The sequence below is a fragment of the Lemur catta genome, chromosome 26 (assembly GCF_020740605.2).
Source record: "Lemur catta isolate mLemCat1 chromosome 26, mLemCat1.pri, whole genome shotgun sequence".
Lineage (NCBI taxonomy): Eukaryota > Metazoa > Chordata > Mammalia > Primates > Lemuridae > Lemur > Lemur catta.
Window position 1 is genome coordinate 2,454,514 of NC_059153.1, and position 19,679 is coordinate 2,474,192.

Below are 19,679 nucleotides of genomic sequence, written 5' to 3' on the forward strand. Positions count from 1 at the left end.
AGGGTTACTTCTTAAAAGAAATTGAAGAAATATTGAATGTAGCCCCAGGCGGGTTCAAAGGTGACAAGAAGTCGCCTTGTGTATTACCAATTAGATTGCAGAGATTGTAATACCACTACTAATAATAAAGATATTAATGATAGTTAATATTTTTAAGCCTATAAGATATGGGAAACAATAATAGCAAGCATATATTGCACACACTTTATTGGGAGAGTGCCAAGTGCTTTGCTTGCAGTTTCTAATGTTAAGTCTTCTCTAAGCCACCCCTCAACAATGCCAGAATCTTCCATCATTTGGCACTCAGGACTCCGGTTTGCAAAGTCAACCTTCAACACAATCCTGCATTTTTGTACCAGCAGTTCTTGAGCATTTTGGTCTCATAATCCCTTTACACTCCTAGAAATTAGGATTGAAAGGACTTTTGTTTACGTAGGTTATATCTACTGACATTTTTGTATCAGAAATTAAAACTGAGAAAATTTTTAAAATCGATTACAAGTTACATAGCATGTTTTATGAACTATAATTGTTCTTTGTTAAAGACAAGATTTAAAAAGTTGAGCAAGAAAAGTGACATTGTTATACTTTTTTGGGGGGGGTTGTCAAATCTCTTTAATGTCTGGCTTAGTAGAAAGTAACTGAGTTCTCATATCTGCTTCTGCATTCAGTATGTTGCCATTTGTTGTTTTGGTTAAACTATATGAAGAAAAACCAGCCTCATACAGATATGTAATTGGACAGAGGAAGGTTATTTTAATAGATATTCATATAATTGTTGATCTTTTTCTTTGATCCTACCCCAAACTCCACACATGGTAGTTTCCTAGAGGTTAGGTATAATGGGGAATCGGGAACCACATAATGAATTTTTCATGCTCTGTGCACTCAAGAGGGAATGAAAGTAAAAAAAGCAAATAATGTCTTTGTGTTATGAAAATAGTTTGACCTTAAAGACTCCCTGAAAAGGTCTGGGGATCCCCAGGGGGCCCCAGAACACACTTTGAGAACCTCTGGTATAAGCTCAACAAGGTAAAAATCAGCCCAGCTAGCTCAAGACTGTGAGTAGATACATCCATGCCTTGTGGACTTCAGCAATTGTTTCTGAAGCCTGAGAGAGAAAAGAAACCAATAATTACCTCCTCCCCATCCTGCCAAGATACAGAGAGGATGGAAATAATGTCTCTAAAGTGACTGAGAGCTCTGGAAGTAAATAAACATAAAACTGTGATCCTATCCTAAAGTTAAATATGCTGTTTTTCTCCTTGAATAAATAGAAATAAAAAGTATGTCAGGGCCGGACGCAGTGGCTCACGCCTGTAATCCCAGCACTCTGGGAGGCCGAGGCAGGAGGATCGCTCAAGGTCAGGAGTTCGAGACCAGCCTGAGCAAGAGTGAGACCCTGTCTCTACTGAAAATGGAAAGAAATCAACTGGACAACTAAAAATATGTAGAAAATATTAGCCGGGCATGGTGGCGCATGCCTGTAGTAGTCCCAGCTACTCAGGAGGTTGAGGCAGGAGGATCACTTGAGCCCAGGAGTTTGAGGTTGCTGTGAGCTAGGCTGACGCCACGGCACTCTAGCCTGGGTGACAGAGCGAGACTCTGTCTCAAAAAAAAAAGTATGTCAGAATGTATAGATATGGTAGATGTTTTCTTAGAGTGGCATGATCAGGTATAACTAATCATACTCAAAGCCTTTAAAATTAGCCAACATTAATAGTGCTAACATTGTTGAGACTGTCAAGTGTATTGCTAATAAGTAAAATAAAATAAATAAAAAATTAATAAATAAAATAAAAAATTAATAAATAAAATCTAAAAATTCCCCCTGAACATTCTGTTTAAAAAATTTTTTCTGTACACTTACTAAAGGGAATTTAACAATACGTTCTATTTAAAAAGGAAGAAAAAATGTTTTTGTCTGGCTACGGAGATCACAAAGTCTCATTTGTTTGTGAATAACACACCCTGCATGTTTCATTTTTTTTATAAACTAAACACTAACCTGAATAAGAAATGTGTTTTTGCAACATTTACTGTTTTTTCTTCTCTTTTATTAGTATGTTTTAATGGTGCTTCTATTTGATTTGCTAAACAAACGTGAGCTCATGTTATTTCTACTTGAAGATATGCAAGAGTTCTTGTCTACCTGTAAACTTTCGACGTATTAACTTACGTTGCATTTCCATGACACTAAGCTGTTACCGATGATACACATTGACTTTAACAGCATCTCTCTTGAAAGTGGGGAGGGAATATTTATTTATTTGTATATGTAATTTTATTGGGAGAAATATTTTGCATGTTAATAAATGCATTCGTTATAATTTTTTATTTACGAAATGAGAAGTTAAACTCTTTTACTAGAAGTAGAATGGTCATCATTGATTTCTCTGAATATAATTCAGATTTTCATTTTAGACCATTAAGAGATCCACCCAACATTATATTTTCAGATTCTCCTTTCCGGTAGGTGTAAGGGTGTTGGGTAGATAGAATAGAGAGTTAGAGAAAGTTCACAAGCAATAAACCTAAAGCATTCATTCCCCACCCCCATCTTTTTTTTCTTAAATCAGTCTCATGAGCACCAAAGCTAGAGGTAAATCTGTTTGAGTTATAGATCAGTATGACATGTTTTGTGGTGGTGATATCCTTTTGTTCCCCACCCAATACCCACAGTTTTATGTAGCGTATTCTGAAAATTCACTTGTTTGAAAAATATTTTATGACATTTTAGCACACCTTGTAAAACATTCTGTTCCTTCCTGCTCAACTCCAAGTATCATGAAACAAAGGTTGAAATACCACTGCCTTAGAAGAAATCAAATATATCAAGCATCATTAACAACTGCTCCAGAAATAATCCAAAGGGGGAAAAAAACATTATATAACGGAATAGAGCCGTTATGATTTTGCTTTAAAATTTTGTCATAGATTTCAAGTAGTTAAACCCTTACATTGTATGAACACTGGTCTCAGGTATTTTCTCCCACCAAATACGTGGTGTCTTTTCCAAAACCAATTCTCTAACTCTCTGATTCTCTGACACCATCCTATGCTGACACTAACTAACTGCCCTGTTTGGTGTCGGACTCCATCTCACAAGACCTCAGTTCAGTCGCCAGGCACGTGGGTTGAGTCCCGAGGTTACCCACCTTTCTGTCTCACTTGGCTGCTATTGCAGGGGTTCTCAACAATTTGCTAGAACAACTCACAGAACTCAGGAAAATACTTTACTTACTGTCATAGTTGGTTATAAAGAATAGAAATGAACAGCCAGATGAAAAAGTACGTAGGGTGAAGTCTGAGACTGTCCCAAGCACGAGAGCCGCTGTCCCTGCGGAGCTGGGCATTCCACGCTCCTGGCACGTGGGCTTGCTCACCAGCTCAGAAACTCTCCCATCCCTGTCGTTCAGGGGTTTTATGGAGGTTGCACTAGCTAGGCACGATTGATTACACCATTGGCCACTGGCGATTGAACTCAATCTCCAGCCACTCTCCCCTCCCCAGAGGCTGGGAGGTGGGGCAGAAAGTTCCAACCTTCTTTCCAACAGTTGGTTCCTTCAGCAACCAGTTTCCATCCCGAAGCTATCTAGGGACCTGATAAAAGTCCCCTCATCCACATAAACTCAGGTATGGTTGAAAGGGGTTGGTGATGAATAACAAAAGATGTTCCTTATTCCTACCACTGAGAAAATTCCGAGGCTTTTAGGAGGTCGGTGCCAGGAATTGGGGACCAAGACCAAATGCAGTTTTTATCATCCTAGCTGGGCGTATTACCAGGCAGCGCAGATGAGGTTCTGGATGTGTGGCAAGGAGAGAGATTTTTCCTCTCATTCTGAACTTTCCTGAATCTCTTCCCTGGTCACATGCATTGTGTCAGTTATCTATTGCTGCCTACCACATTATCCCAAAACGTAGTGGCTTAAAATAACAAACATTATCTCCCAGTTTCATAGGGACAGGGATCCAAGCACAGCACAGTGAGGGAAGTGCCCCTGGCTTGGTCTCGCAGGAGGTTGCCACGAGGCTGTTGGCGCGGGCTTTGATCTCCTCTGCTGGCTTCTTCCAAAGTGACCCAAGTCAGAGGGAACAACAAAGGTCCCCCAAAATGGAAGCCACAGTCTTTTTACACCTTAGACTTGGAAGTGCTATCCCATCACTTCTGCCTTCATATGTGAGTCAGTAGATCCAGTCTACACTCAAGGGGAGGGGATTACACAGGGGCTTAAACACCAGGAGTGGGGACACCAAGGCCTGTCTCAGGGACCACCTACCATATCCACCCAAACACAGTGTCCCTTAACATGGTAAGTGGTGAGAGACACTGGACGACAGGTGAGAAAGGAACTTGGAAAGACATTTATCTGGTTAGTTTCTCACTTTCACTTTCTAAAGCTTCTTCAACATTTTGTTCAAAGTGTTTTCACTGATCAAAACCGATTCTGATCTATTTTACAGTCCATAGCTGGATCTCAGCCAGAAGGCTGTATACAATCAAGAAAGTGAAATCCTAGTGGAAGGAAATGAGTTTAGCTTTGTCTATTGACTGTCAAATGAATAATGATCTCCTATGCCCATCTTTTTAAAGGGAGAACCAGGTTTCATTGGTCCTCAAGGAGAACCCGGCTTGCCAGGGTTACCAGGAACAAAAGTAAGTGGAAATCATTTTTCCTTCCTTTTTTCGTGAAATGTTTGTCTTCTATTTTTTTAGTTCATTGAAAGAAACGTGGAGTAACTCAGTTATTTAAGTGATCGGATATTTTTGCCGAAAAGAGAACAAAAGCAGCTTAATCCACCCATTACTGACCCTTCGAACGGGACACTGTACTAAATAGAGTAATGCAAAGATGATTCTAGAAAGCCTCAGGCAAGGCAGCAGGATGGTGGAATAGGTTAGTGGTTCCAGTTGTCTCCCAAATTGCCCCTAAACTGATGCGATGACGCTGTTAGCCTCCTGGCCACGTGAAGAAGTAGGGGAGTTCTGGGGTGCAGAGAGAGCACTCATTAACTCCTGTCCCTCATCACCAATTTTAGGACACACTTGTAAATCAGACATTATTACTTTTCCCATTACTCCCTATATTTCAAAGGCAAGTACTGATGTCATAGAGATTCCTAAGTGCCTCATCCCAGAAGGATCCACCCTGAATAACGTCTGCAGAAATATTCTATAATGAAAACCATCTCACGGTCTTTAGTTGGCAACCCCAGAGAGGACCCTACGAGCAAAATGTAGACGCTGCCATAAAAAAATACGTTGTCGTGGACACGGTCAGGCCCCTGGTTCTCTCTCTTTTCATCTACCCAGTAAGACATAAAAAGCCGCAGCTCTGATGCTGGAACCTTGCTCAGGACAGGCTCGTGAATCAAAGAAGGGGCAAAATGACATCAAACTACATCTTTTATTTTTAAACCATAACAGTCTTTGCCTCAATGTGTCTTGCATTCACCAGCAATAAGCCAGGGACGATTTCCAAGTGTTAGAGAAATATGTTCATGATCTGCTCTGACAGAATACTCGTTTCCACTGGTCAAGTGACACTAACCCTAATCCTAGTAAATGGAAACTATGTGTGGCCTAAGGCGGACTGAAACTCGGTGGAATGATGCAAAATTGTTGTTTTCTTAAGAAATTTCTTCCTCACCTGCTGAGCTGTCAGGCTTATTAACAAAATAATGCCTGTGTTCGCCTGAGCAGATTCACACACATGCCCTTCTGGAATGAGAGGAGAGAGCAAGCAAGGGAACAAGCGTTCCCTGTCACCGTGACAACTGATGTATTTGTTCAGGGTGAGGAAAGAAGGCAGCGCCAGGGCGAGGACAATGGCCAAGAGAGGGAGGACCGGTCAGTGTGGGGGACCAGGCAGGGGCCAGATCTGCAGGTGTCTGTGGCATGTTGTTTGCTGCGTAAGAGAAGATGGAAGAAACACAGGCCGTGGAGAGAGGAGTTCATCCCAAAATATCTTCTCTTTAGTTAACCGATTTTACACTATGCTGCAGTTGCAAGAAAAGATCCAGATGTAGAGCCACAGAGTCAACATTGATTACTGTTACACAGACCCTAGCGTGATTTACCTTTATAACAGACACTGCTCTGAACCCCGGAAAAACTAAGGAATGTTCTGTACCTGTTTCGAATTTCCACAAGAAGGGATGTGGGTAGGAAATTCATTTTATTAACAATATTTTTTGCAGTTCGTGGTCGTCTGAATTGCCCGCTTTAACATGAGTTCAGTATCATGATGGGAAAGTCATTATTGTTTACAAATCTCTTTGAGCTGAACACTACTATTTTCTGGTTGTATAAGCAGTCTGGATTTATACCACTAAATTCAGACATAAAATACAAACTAATTATGAGAGATCATAATTAAGAAAGATGTGTGGTGGCATCTCAAGCTCTGTTTATGTCCTGCTGTATTCTTGGTGCCCAGAGTTCTGGGTAGTTGGTAGTTTCTGCTTTCTTTGATTTCATTCAACTCATTTATTAATCTACAAGGACCGGCTTGGGGGGACTGCCACTCACCTGTTTTGTGCTTTGTGACAGGGAGAACGCGGGGAGGCAGGGCCTCCTGGGAGAGGTGAGCGAGGGGAGCCTGGAGCCCCTGGACCAAAGGTCAGTTGTTCTTACCTTGGAAAATACCAGTCTTTGACGTGGAAATGTGTGCCACTTGCTTTAGAACATGGAAAACTAAAATTAAATTTCTCAACAGGTATAAAAATAGCCCAAATCACAGTGTATTGAAAAGCACACCAATTCGTTCTTTGCAAAAGAGATTTTTAAAATTCAGCTTACCCTGTTTAATCTACTCTGTTGGGCGAGCAAATTTAATAACACCTCCAAACGTAAAGGGAGAAGTGCTATTGTATTAGCACATTATCACTCAGCGCGTATTAAAACTTACTGAGAAAATCGGTCGGTCAATGCAGTGTTCATTTCTATGGTAACTTGATGGCGTGTAACACCTTGAAAATATTAGAGCCAAGGATGTATTTGACTGTTCAACCTTTGTTCCTCTAAACTTCCTGCAAACTAATGTGGTCACACTTTATTTTAATAACCCATCCTTGAGACAGAGGCAACGATTTCCTCTCTGATGAAGAGGAAATTTATGCAAACACAGTTGAGCCTAACGAGAATTAGTCGCAGAACTCTTCCCGTCCACTGATGGGAAGGAAGCCTTCAGAATAATAACGGAATGAAGGTCGGTGGGGAGACCAGAGAATGAACTGAGGTTATGGCGATGGCTCATGTTTATGTTGTAATAACCACCATCATATAGAGCCGTGTACTGAGGCAGTTAAAATAAAGTGTTTCCATTTTCTCCATTGTTCTGAGTCACTGCTAATTTCTCGTTTCTGTTCTTATCTCCTCTGCCATTTTCTCTTCTTCATCTTCATGTTCTCCTACGATAGGGGAAACCAGGTGAACCGGGAGCTAGAGGCCCAAAGGGGTCAAAGGTCAGTAACCTGGTAACCACTTAATGTCACGTGAGGCCTTCAAGGTCTCTGCTGTTTTGCCTTTTGCACAGAGAATCCTGTTTTAGATTAAACTCTGTCGCACGCTGGGACTGCAACGATTTCATCCCTGTGATATCCCCAAACAATTGGCTTGTGTCATCTTGCTTGTTTTCCTGTATACTTGTGCTTCAGACTCTGCTTTGAGAGAAGTTGTATCTCCTGTTTCATAAGAACAGCTTCTTTGGAAAAAAATAAGAACTTTACTTAATTTAAATTATGTATTATATAATCTTATTTTTCACCCCCTAGCTATCTTTGTGAGGAATGTTCAAATTATGCTTTGCTTTTAGGTTAGTAGACTCCCGACGGTGCATTAAAATTTTGCCACCAATTGAAATTCTTCCCTTTAACACGTTCTTTATACTATCTGCAATAGCATATTACTGTCAGCAGAATCATAAAATGCTATTAGCTAATAAAACGCTATTAGCTAATAAACATGGAAAAATGGCTGCAAAATGAAGACAACAGAGAGCAGAGATTATTAATGCTCTATTCATAGCAAATTTAATTGTCGTACTCAATGTTATTAGCATAACGTGGATGGGAAAAATTAGAATACTTTTCCTGCTAATCTTCATCGGTCCTTACCCAGTTTGTACGAATATGTAGAAAAACATATAAAAATGCTTCGAAGTCCCTATAGGAAAAGGCCTCTGTACATTTGAGGCTGTTATAAAGAACCTTTGAATCTACACAGGTTCGAATCTCTTCCCAAACTTACACTTCTGAGAACTTTGAGGGCTTAGACTATTCCTGCTGTCTCTATAGGTGAGCTAATGACACCATAAATAAAACTTCAGATATTTTTCATATTGCATTAGGGGGAAAAAAAAAAAAAGAAAGTGAGAGCTGGGTTTGCCCTGGCCATGACCTTCAGCCCTGCCAGCCTGTTCCGCCGGCTGCTGTCCACTTCAGCACCGTCTGAGTTCAATGCCAGTGTGTCCCTGCAGACCAACCTTTCCTTAGATGCCCATCGTCGGAGGGGGGCCTGGCCTGTGACCTTTCCCTCCTAATTCTCCCTGGAATGAGCTCCCCACCCCTCCCCTGTCCCAATTATCTATAGTTCTCTTCTCAGAGAGCAGACGGCACAATTGCTTGGCTCTTTGTCCCTTTGCCCCAAATCGCTTCAAATAACGGGAAGAACATGACTCGATCTGAAAGGTAAAAACTTACTTTGGGTGCCATGGAAACCACTTGCCTTAGATCCCACCTAGTGAGAGTTACTATATATTTTTGTTCCAAGATCCTCTATTATCTGAAAAAGGAATTTTAATTCCCTTCAAGCTGCATCTTAAAAAAGCATTTGCCATTTTGGTGATGGATATGGTGGTTGTTTTCCACTTCAGAAGTTCTTGTTAAAAGTGCTGCTTGTAAGGTATAAATACATCCATAGACCTGAGAGATTTCTAGACCGTTGGGACTACCACTAATTGAGTTTTTTCTCTTTTCTTTGGGAAAAGGGTGATCGTGGAGACAAAGGGGACTCTGGAGCTCTGGGACCGAGGGTGAGTGAGACTCTCATCACACTTTGCACCCTACAAGCCCAGATTTGAAATCATGTCTGTGCGGCTTTTCACAAGACATCTGGTCTAATGATACCCAGGAATAGCACTGGAGGTAGACCGCTGTAATTATTCCTGCTGCCCCTCACCTCGTTACTGTTATTTCAGTCACCAGGAACAGGGGCTGTGGGGATTCTAGCACATACGATAAGCTTCCTTGAGGAGAAAGTCTAAAGAACTCTTCCCGCCTACTTTCGCTCTGTTAAATGAGCAATGGCAAGCCCATAGCCATCCGCTAATAGAATTTGCCATTTTTCAATGAGCCCAATTATAGAGAAAGCAATAACCCATGTGTTCCGAGCCTTAAAAAAAAAAAAAAAAGTCAGGGAATTAGGACATGACTAATAGAAATTAAGTAGCAGACCTAATGAGGGTAGACGTCTTAAAGAGATATACACTCTCCTTTTTGCTGTTTGGTTTAATTTTCATGACATTTCTGTTGAGAAAGCCAAGCATTTCTACAGAACAGTGTTTTATCTTTTTAAAGAATGAGGGAGCAAGCTATTGAGGTGTGGATGAGTAAAAAGAGGTTAGGGGTTACATTAATAGATATGGATGAAGCCAATAAAATTTTGCAAGTCACCTCAGATTAGCCTATATTTTAGAATTTTCAGAAAACAGTTTCAGAGATTAAATTACGTCTTGGCTGGGCATGGAGGCTCATGCCTGTAGTCTCAGCACTTTGGGAGGCCGAGATAGGAGGATCGCTTGAGCCCAGGAGTTCAAAACCAGCCTGGGGAACAACATAGCCAAACCCTGTCTCTTTTGAAAAAAAAAAAAAAATTATATCTTTCTTAAAATCAGATTTCATAAAATGAGTTTCTTGCGTGTCCGCTGCCTGTGCTAACGTGAGTCCCATGACTGTCCCGTGTGGGTCTTCGTTGCAGGGTCCACCTGGTCAAAAGGGGGATCAAGGAGCCACCGAGATCATAGACTACAACGGCAACCTCCACGAAGCCCTACAGGCGAGTCCCCACCCCGCCCCCGCCCGCGCACGGTGACACTGCTGAGCGCCCACAGCCCTGGTCCCCGGGGCACCACTGCTCGACGTGGCCCTTCTCCCTGCTCTCCCGGGCCCATGCCCTTCTCCCTGCCCCGGTTTATCTTCTGCATTTGGGGACATTTTTCAATCCCTTCTTGTCTTTCCCTTCCACCCTCAGAGATACTTACGCCGTGTCGGGTGTGAATCTTGTGTCAGTTTGGCCGACTTCTGTCACCTGCTTGCAGAGAGCAAAGCCTTTAGGAGCTCCGTGGCCCCGGAGCTGCCGCCGCTCGGGTTCAGATCGGGGCTTTCTCGCTCACCAAACGTGTGACCAAGTTACTTCACTTCTCTGTGCCTCAGTTTCCTATTTGTAAAACGAGGGTAGTGTTAATAGCAGTCAGTTTCTGCCTCTAAACACATGTTAGACACTTAGCACAGCGCTGGGCACCTCGTGAGCCCTCTGTAAGGACTTCTTACCGTCACTCCCCTTCAATCCTGTCCCTCCCATTAAGTCAAAACTGGACCATGTGGCTCGTCTCCACCACCTCCACTTCCGATTCATTCTCCTCCTGTGTAGACTCCCGCGTCCTGGTCTGCATCACCATCATCGCTCTGTCGCAACTTCTCTGACAAAGGTCAACAGTGACCTCTATGTCAAGTCCATCGTGCGCATCACCCTTGCTTTTCTGTGACATCTACACCAAACCACGCTTTTTTTTTTTTTTTTTTTTGGTCTCTCTACCATCAACTTTCATTTCATTTCTCCTCTGCTGGATCCACTCCATTTTGGTATTTCCAGTTTCTCTGTCCATCCCCTGATTTTTGGTATCCTCCCGTCCCTCATCTTTTCTTGGGGAATTCCCTCCCTCTGTGCTTCCACGTTGCAGCTCCCGGTTCTTCCATCTGTGCCTGCCTTCGTCTGTCTGAGCACGTTCCCACTATGGAAGCTCCAGTTCCTTATCGACTTCCACCAATACCCACAACTACACTGATCGCCTTTCCCACCTACCGAACGATTTCCTTCCTCACTGGACGGTTCCTGTTAGTGATGCCATGAATCTTTGAATTTGGGGGGATAGAAACTTCAGAGCCATTTAAAAACTATTCTTAGTTCTTCCTTTATTCCATCTCACCAGGTGCTCCTACTTCCTTTCCAAAGTGCCTGTTGAGGCCGCCTGTTCTACCTGTCCAGTAGGTCCCCATCAAGTTCACTTCATGCCCCTGACCAGCCCGTCTTCCCGTGGTGCCTCCCGCCCTTCTCATCCATCTTGTGTGTCACTCCAAGGTTCATTTTAATGAACTGTCATGCTTTGATGGCTCTAATCAGCTCAGAAATCTAAATGACCCCCTATTGCCTGCTGGATCAAGCTCAAACTTCTCCACCTTAAGTCTCTATAATCTGGCCCGTCCTATGCTCGACTTTTTAATTCTCCGCAGCACAGGGCTTCCCCTAGTGGGACCATTTTTATCACATCCACACAAACCTCTCCACCTGGGTTCATCCCACTCTTTTTCCCTCTCTTTCCCGTCTAAATCCTAACCCTACAATCCACGGTTGCCACCCAGAGGAGTTCTTCCTCTGAATCCTTCGAACACTAGCAGTCAGGGCTCGGTAGTTTAACATCCAGACTTGATTTTAGTCTTGCCTCCTATCAGACTGTAAGTTTCTTGGTGACAGAAAGCATGTGTTCTGCTTGTATTGTCTGGGCGTGTACATGTTAAAGAGTTATTGGTTGAACAAGTATGCTTAACTCATATGCACCGCCATTTCTCTGTTCGACAACCAAATTACTGGTCTTAAATATTTCTCTGCGATTTTGTACCTGTTTGAATCATTTTTCCATCCTCATGATTTCACTGACCTCATCTAATTATGGCAGATCTATGCTTCTGTGGGTCCTTTGCTACAACTACTATTTTTAATTGGTATTTATGAAATAGTTTTTGCAAAATCTGTGTTCAGCTGAGCCTATTCTTCTGGTCTTTTCATTCTTTATCATGTGGTAAAATGTGAAGAGAAGCATGTGTGCTGCTTGGAAAAAACGGTACTTGGACAATGTATCTATCTGGTTCTGTTCCTCAGTGTAAGTAGATTGGGCATACACAGCAGCCTCTGGGTTATTGTCAAGTTCTAGAACCAGTTTTCTAAATTATTCCCCTTTTCCCATGGGTTGATAACTACATACGGAGAGAAAGAGAGACAGAGACAGAGAACACAAAGTTTTGGTGTGCCTACTATGTTTCAAAGTTCTTGCTTATCAAATATGTGGACCCTTTCTTAAAACTTAATTTATTAGCAGTGTTGTGAATTTCCCTTAAACTACTTCCAATGGCACCATAATTCTTGCTACCACCTTTAAGAGATACTCTTTAAGAGGACTCAGCTACTGCTAACTAGCTGAGTCCTTTTGGGAAAATCACTTAATATATCTATACTTCACTGATCTTATCTGCAAAATGAATATGTTATTGAAATAGATTTTTCTATGAGTCCATGCAATCTAATATTGATCTCACAGTTATTTTTAGGAGCTTCTGAACACTTTTTACTAATATGCTTAAAGCACTATACTTTTTTTAAAATGGGACGCCTATATCTTGATATGAAAAGATACAAAATCTCAGTTTCTTTTTCTCACCTTGAGTTCTGTGTGACTACACAATAGTCAATATCCATCGTAGTCACTAGTTCATGGTTATGTCCCAACCTGTACACATTAATTCTTCTAATTCTCCAGCCAGTGATGGATGTTTACAATTTTGCAGATTTCAATTCATTATTGCCTCCTTTAAAACAATCTGCCAAAAAGAAAATCTAGGATAAATTAGATAAATAGGAGTATATTACAGTTATAATCATACCATTTTAGAAATATAAAATTTTACTGTTGCCTCTATTGAAAATTGTTGTTTATATAAACATTGCCTTAAACTATTTGTTTTTGTTTAAGGTGATTAAATTTCCACAATTAGCAGTAAAACCTCTGTTTCCTAACTCAAGCTTTTAAAAATTCTCATCACCATCTAACCTTAACCTGTGCTTAGTGTAAATCATGGGTGATTTTAAGTTTGCATCATTATAAGAAATGAAAGAAAATAACCTTTAATTCTAAAGAGATTCATATAAGCATCTCAGGGAATAAATAGTCTTTACGCAATTTGCAGTTCATGCCTCTCATTCCACACCATGTCTCACTAGAGAATGGCATGTCTTTCTCCATCACTGCTAAAAATTCTGGTTTTCAAACCAATGCTGGAGATCAAGAGGGAACCCTGCTGAGTTTATGTAGCTTTAACTTAGAGGAGCCACATACAAGAAATCCAGAGTGAGCTGATACCTTTAGGACTGCTCCGTGTGTCTGCACTCAGATGCTTCCAGATGGTGATCAAAACTGTGTATTTGTGAAATTAGCTTAGCTTGCTGTCGTTTGGATGGAATACTACACAATTTTCAGGTCTTACAAACATAGTCATTCAACAAAATCATTTAAACCCCATCTGTTAGTTCAGTTACCATTAATCATACTCTTTTATTATGTGGCTCATTATAAAACATGTTGTTATCCTTCAATTTTAAAAAAGACAAACTAGTTTGTGTTCAAGTGGAAAAATGAATTCATATATGGCACATGTTGGAAAAATTTCAGAGAGTTTGAATTTTAAACTCCCTTTCCTTTCTAAGGTTTTGTGATTCTGCTTTCTAGTTAAAAAGTAATCTGTAATCAGAAGGCAATGATAGAAAAATTATTTCTACTTTATAATTTCCTAAGTGCCCTGTTTAAATGACTCATCTACACTATAAGAGTGAAAAAGTAACTTTATCACAACTATAAATCCAACTCTTACCCTAGGTGAATCCCTTAAGAATGAAGTAAATGATGCCTCATGTTACACAGACCTCATGGCATAAAATTCTGGGCCCTTTTTTTAATATATATATAATCTTGTCCTTAGTTTGTGGCCATTTTGCTTTTTATCTTAGAATCACTGATTGTTTTTTGCCTACTGTGTTTCTCTGAAGCTATAATATGACCATGACTGTTTATTTTATCATAAACTACAAAGTTTAACCGTTTGTACACATGCATAAATATATTGTTTTCTAAAGTGACATCATGTCACTAGGGACTCAATTAAGTGTTTGAAGTGAGATAGATAATGGTAAGATTATTTTTTACAGTAACAGTAATGAAAACAGTAACAACAGCTGAGTCATTGGAATGGAGTAGCGGAAAACAAAAGGATAGTGTTAAACTATCACCCACAAGTTTACATATAACCAGATAATGTTTCTCTGTGACCAGAGCCCCTAATGAAAGTGTTCCTCTCTCTATGATTTCATAAAGTGGTGGGTTATAGGCCCTATAGAAAGTTTGGCAGAGGACCTAGACTAGAAAATATTAATACAAAAATATAACTCATGGGTTAGGGATCATGGTTAGAGAGTCATACTTTGAGAGAGTATATTTTGTTACATTTCTCTAGCACTTTAAGAAACTAGATTAATTGCATGTTAACTAATATCCTTAGTCATGGTGAACACACAAAAAATGTTAATTTTAATGCAACAAATGAGCTGTAGACTAAAAGAGAAAAATATGCAATTGAATATTTCTGTTTTCTCTAGACTAGAGCTTTTATCAATAGCAAAATTGCACAATTATGCTGACCAACCTCTAATGTGTATTACTGTACTATATGATTTTTTTAATCAGGTGAATTAAAATTTAGACATTTTATTTTCTTTGACCATAGATTTTTAAAAATAAGACTTTAAAACTAATTTTTTTTAAAAAAAAACCTTTACAACTATGCTGTGTTGAAGATAGGATAATATGTTCTCGGTATCTTGTCAATTCTCGGACTTGCCAAAACATATTCAAAAAGTTGATATTTCAGAAATGTGTTGTTGTACTTCGGCACACAAATAGGTAACTCTGTCTTTGTCAATACATTTTCTCAACAGAGGATTACCACCTTAACTGTCACGGTAACTTCAATTGCATGGTTTCTGTGGTTTGTGATTTTGTATTTGGTGTTGATGCATGCCCGTCAAAATGGTACTAATGTAGCAATCGCTTTTATCTGATATTTGATTTTGTGTGTTTATGTGTTAATAACCTTTTACAACATTTGCCGCTGTTGAGTCACTCTCTATTTAGTGAAAACGTCATGAAACAAAATTATTGTTAATTTTCTTTAAAGTCTTTGGCCTTATTTTAACAACACAGCTTTGTTCTTTAGTACTTGGGAAATCAAATCCCTTGGGGTGGAAGGGCAAGGAGTGTTTCTAGAAACACAGATAATATTAATAAGCTAATTCATCCTGAGAAGGTGAATTTGGGGCACAGCAGCAATTGTACATCATCTACAGAATCAACCCAAAAGCACCTTCAGTATTAGTTTGACCTAAAATGTGTTGTTGATGTTAGTATATACATAGGTAGTTTTTATAATTATATAACTAGCAAAATTTTTCCCCACTACAAATCAATGTTGGGGGATATCTGATTTTGACAGAAATAAGAGAAGTGTGTAATATGCTTATTATTTAAAGCATGAATGTTAATATATATACTTGCTACTTTTTAAAATTGTACCTTTTCTTGATTTAGGGTCCCCCTGGACCTCCCGGACCTCAAGGACTACAAGGGCCAAAGGTTATTCTTTATTTGCTTGTTTCCGTTTACCATATACAATACAGACAAGCCCATGTTAAGCATGTGTTCTTGAAAATCAATCTTACAAAATGCTAGAAAAGCTGGGATCAGCAATATTGCTTCAGAGAGTGAAGAGAAAGAATTGAGGTTTAGACTGAAGGAAGAGGGAAAATCAGTAAAGAAGAAAGGAAAACTAGAAAAGAAGGGAGAGAAATTAAATTTAGGGGAGGACATTGAGAAAAACAGAATACTAAACAAAAGAAAAACAAGTTCCATAGAACTTATAAATGTGAAGAAATATTAATGTATATGAAAAAAAGAAAATATTTAAATAGAGGAGGATTGAAGGAAACTTACTTTGACACTGAGAATGATCCTTCCTTCCGATTCTTTTATAGTAAAAAGAACAAGGGAAGCTTTAGCATGATGCATTCAGAAATGACAGTTTTAGGAATCATTTTTGAGTCTTTTTTTGGACACATTCCTTTATTACATATATTCAGACATTCTGCCATTTTAGTCTTATCTAATGAAACATACTAACTACAAAGAGTAGTAACCTAGCATTACTTGATTCTGTCTAAATCTGTTGATTGTGTTAGCTTTATCCTTCCAAACTAAAGCTTAGTCATCCAGCCACGTTTGATCAATTGACACATGGCCAGGGACTCTGGCTTTTCAGCACTGACCTACACGTGTTGAAATATGGCTTTTGTCATTGGATTCTTGTGGGAGAGTCAAGTGGTTTCAAAATTCATCTTTTGTTTATGCTTCTTAAAGCAGTTTATTTGCTAAGTCTATCATAACACACATGCACCCATATCAGCTTTTGTACTCTTTCCTGATACTTAAAAACAGAAACCTAGTACATAGAAAATTTATTTTCCATTATATAAAGGAATATAAAGTAAAATATTACTGAGGTCCTTGCCTATGTGAGATGTATTAATATTTAGAGCATAGATCCCAATTTCAAACAGATTTCATGCATAACATTAATGTCAGGTGTAGGATTCCTAACTGTGTCTTTCTCCACCACATTCTGGTCTCCCTAAGAGATGTCACACAAAAAATGTTCCAGTCACACACAGTCTTTATTTCTGGTAAGCAAGGCTGTCTGGATCTCTATTTTTTTAATATCATTGTGAACTGAACTGGACAACCTACAAGGGTATCTGCAACCTACAAGGGTATTCCTTGTGTAGAGTCAACCAAGGTCTAAGTTCCTTGCTTCCTCTCCTCACTTGACTAAGTTTCCAAAACCAAAATTGTTCCCAAAGCTAAATACACTCCTCATTCCTTACAAACCTCAAAAGCTTCTAGAACTTTTCTCTGTAGCCCAGAAGCCCAAAAGGTACCCGTGCCTTGACTCAAAGAGGCAAAAAGGACCACTTCACTCAAAAGTCTGTATCACTAAAACCTATAAATCCCCCTGGCTTTATAATCCAATTCCTATTCATTTATTAATTCAGTTATTCAGTAAGTAATTGTTAGCCTCCACTCTGTGATAAGGACTAGTAACTGGCAAGGGTTCTAGTAAGAGGTTTCAGCAAGGAGTTTACAGCCTAGCGAGGGAGAGAGGCAAGTAAAGGCATAATTATTAACAGACAGAGTAAGTGTTTTAATTAGCACATGTGCTGTGCGTGTGCCCGGGAAGGCTGCTCTAAGTCTTGGGAGTCAAGAAGGCTTTGAGTTGGAACTGAAAGATGGGGAAAGTTGGCCAGATGAATATCTCGCGAGTGGTGTGGAGGAGGGGGTTAGTCATTCTCTCTCTCCTCCTACGCTTGGCGTCCTTCCCACTGTACGATTATCCCTCCCACGCCCACCCCACAACGGTCTTGTAATTGAGATCTTGCGTTAGCTGAGATAGTCCTTTACGGCTTCCATGATCTCTCCTTTAGAAGGTTTGGGCAATTGGGGTGGGATGTGGCTATGGCCAAGAGACAGCAAAATGTAGCCCGAGTCAAATCTAAAACCTATCCTAATCCCAGGACTCGCTCTCAGGTTGAATGGGAACTCACTCCGTTGGCATGCCTCCTTTCCTTGTCAAACAAGAATTGTTTGATTTCTTAGACGTCAAGTACCTCTTACCAACCACACTTAAGGGGTGAAGGAAAAATGAATAACTCATGAATTATGCTTTTCTTTGAAACATTTGTGAGTCACATTTTAAATGGAAAAGCTTAGCAAAACAATCATTATTGGATCCACAGTGCTGACAAGTATTCAGACTCTGAATGAGACGAGGGCTTGGCCAGGTGCATCCAACCTCAGCAGACTTGTTTGTGGCAAAATAAACTTTCCTGCTACCACAAAGAACAGGAAATCTGAAATAAGAAAAGACCCTTTCCCCCACTTTTTTATTTCGTTTCTTTAGAACCACAAGATCATGCCTTCCTTAAACATTGCAAAGCTCAGATTTCATGCTGTAGCCCACGGCTCTTAAAGTTTTTACCAGGGCAAGGAGCTCTACCCATTGTAATATCATGGTTTACAACATCACCAAACAAGCCGTTCTAGAAAATACAGCCAGCCCCAAGTCAGCTCCACTGGAAGTCTGTCTGTGAGACAGTCCCCCACACTCAGAAGGGCTGTTTTCACGAAGTTTCCACAGTGTGCGAATCAGGGGTGTTTGTAATGGAATCCACATGAATGACTCATTGATATAAAATAATGTCTTAACCTGTCAAGGAATCTGTTCAGTACCTTTCAAAACTGAAAAGTGACTAAGCATTTGTTATGTAAATACATCTGAGGCATATTGTATAATGTAAATTTGTTTTTAATGGGACGTCTTTAGTTTAAAAAAATAAATCTGTATATTTTGAGTTTGTCAAAAATTCTAATAAATAATAATACGAATAGTAAATTTTAGTTCATTCCCAGCACCGTATAGGAAATTGAATTGACCCAAAAGTAACTTCATGTGGATTAAGATATTATCTGATTTATTATATCCTTCAGTGAGGCGTTTCTGGAAATAGCACACTCACAATCATGAATTTGAATCTACTGTTCACACCGTGCCAATTAAAATATTCTTGTAAATTCATGAGGCTTTGCGTTTTATTTTTTCTTAGGTTAACTGTTCTGTTTTGCTTTTTACTGAAATTGGAAAATGTGAGAAACCATACAGATGGAGAAAAAAATTAACTGGGGCCTATAGGCTGTTGCTATAGGATATGGTCAGCCGTCAAATTCTCTCTGTCAGTCTTCTTTTACCATATTTTTCAGCCTGCATCTCTTACAGAGAAGAAAGTGAAAACACTGCCCCTAAGCTAAATATGAGTATTATACATAATCTTCAAGGGAGATTATTATTTCACTGAGTTTAGATATGTGCTGTAATAGAGTATCCTTGGGTTACCATGCATTTGCTGAAAGTCAAACTGTACTGTTAACCAACTCGCATCGTTTTTCGTTTAGTGCAATAGAATGATAAATGGAGACAAGCATCACTTTTTATCTTAACAGGGAGAGCAAGGATCTCCGGGAATGCCAGGAGCTGATGGCGAGCAGGTAATTTCTAAAGATATATGCCATATTTAAAGCATCATTATGTATCGCTACTTTTATTATAGGCTCAAAGCCCAAAAGTCATGGGTGTTGATATAGGATCTCCTCTCTTTTTTCCCCACCATCTGTTCTAGAAATTACATTAATGCTAAAAAGCAGTTGGTTTTAAATTAAGCATTAGTTTTGTTTGCAAAATCATTCAAGCTTTAGGATGCTTTAGCTTTGTTCTTAATACTCCCTGTCAATCTATCCGGGACTCCTCTTCAGAGGAGAATAAAAATAACATTCTGGCTCACCTCATAGAGATGTCATGAGAACAAAATAAGAACACTGAGAAAATGGAACTATTTTTAAGCATCCATTGAACAGTCGTGGACAGTAAATGATTTACCCGTCTGTAGACGGGACCACAGAGTGCTGATGGTGACG

The 19,679-nt window shown here is 39.7% G+C and overlaps 1 protein-coding gene across 2 annotated transcripts in view; it reads left to right on the forward strand.

Moving 5' to 3' along the window:
* The window catches only part of COL25A1 (collagen type XXV alpha 1 chain), a 337,352-nt gene that overhangs the window by 291,221 nt on the left and 26,452 nt on the right, over window positions 1–19,679 (forward strand). Inside the window, exons 19-26 of one of the 2 annotated variants that reach the window (XM_045537458.1) lie at window positions 4,595–4,657; window positions 6,554–6,622; window positions 7,423–7,467; window positions 8,991–9,035; window positions 9,980–10,057; window positions 15,041–15,064; window positions 15,690–15,734; window positions 19,209–19,253. In XM_045537458.1, the coding sequence (XP_045393414.1) occupies window positions 4,595–4,657; window positions 6,554–6,622; window positions 7,423–7,467; window positions 8,991–9,035; window positions 9,980–10,057; window positions 15,041–15,064; window positions 15,690–15,734; window positions 19,209–19,253 (414 nt within the window). The remainder of the gene's footprint in view (window positions 1–4,594; window positions 4,658–6,553; window positions 6,623–7,422; window positions 7,468–8,990; window positions 9,036–9,979; window positions 10,058–15,040; window positions 15,065–15,689; window positions 15,735–19,208; window positions 19,254–19,679) is intronic. The other variant, XM_045537459.1, reaches the window with a different exon arrangement.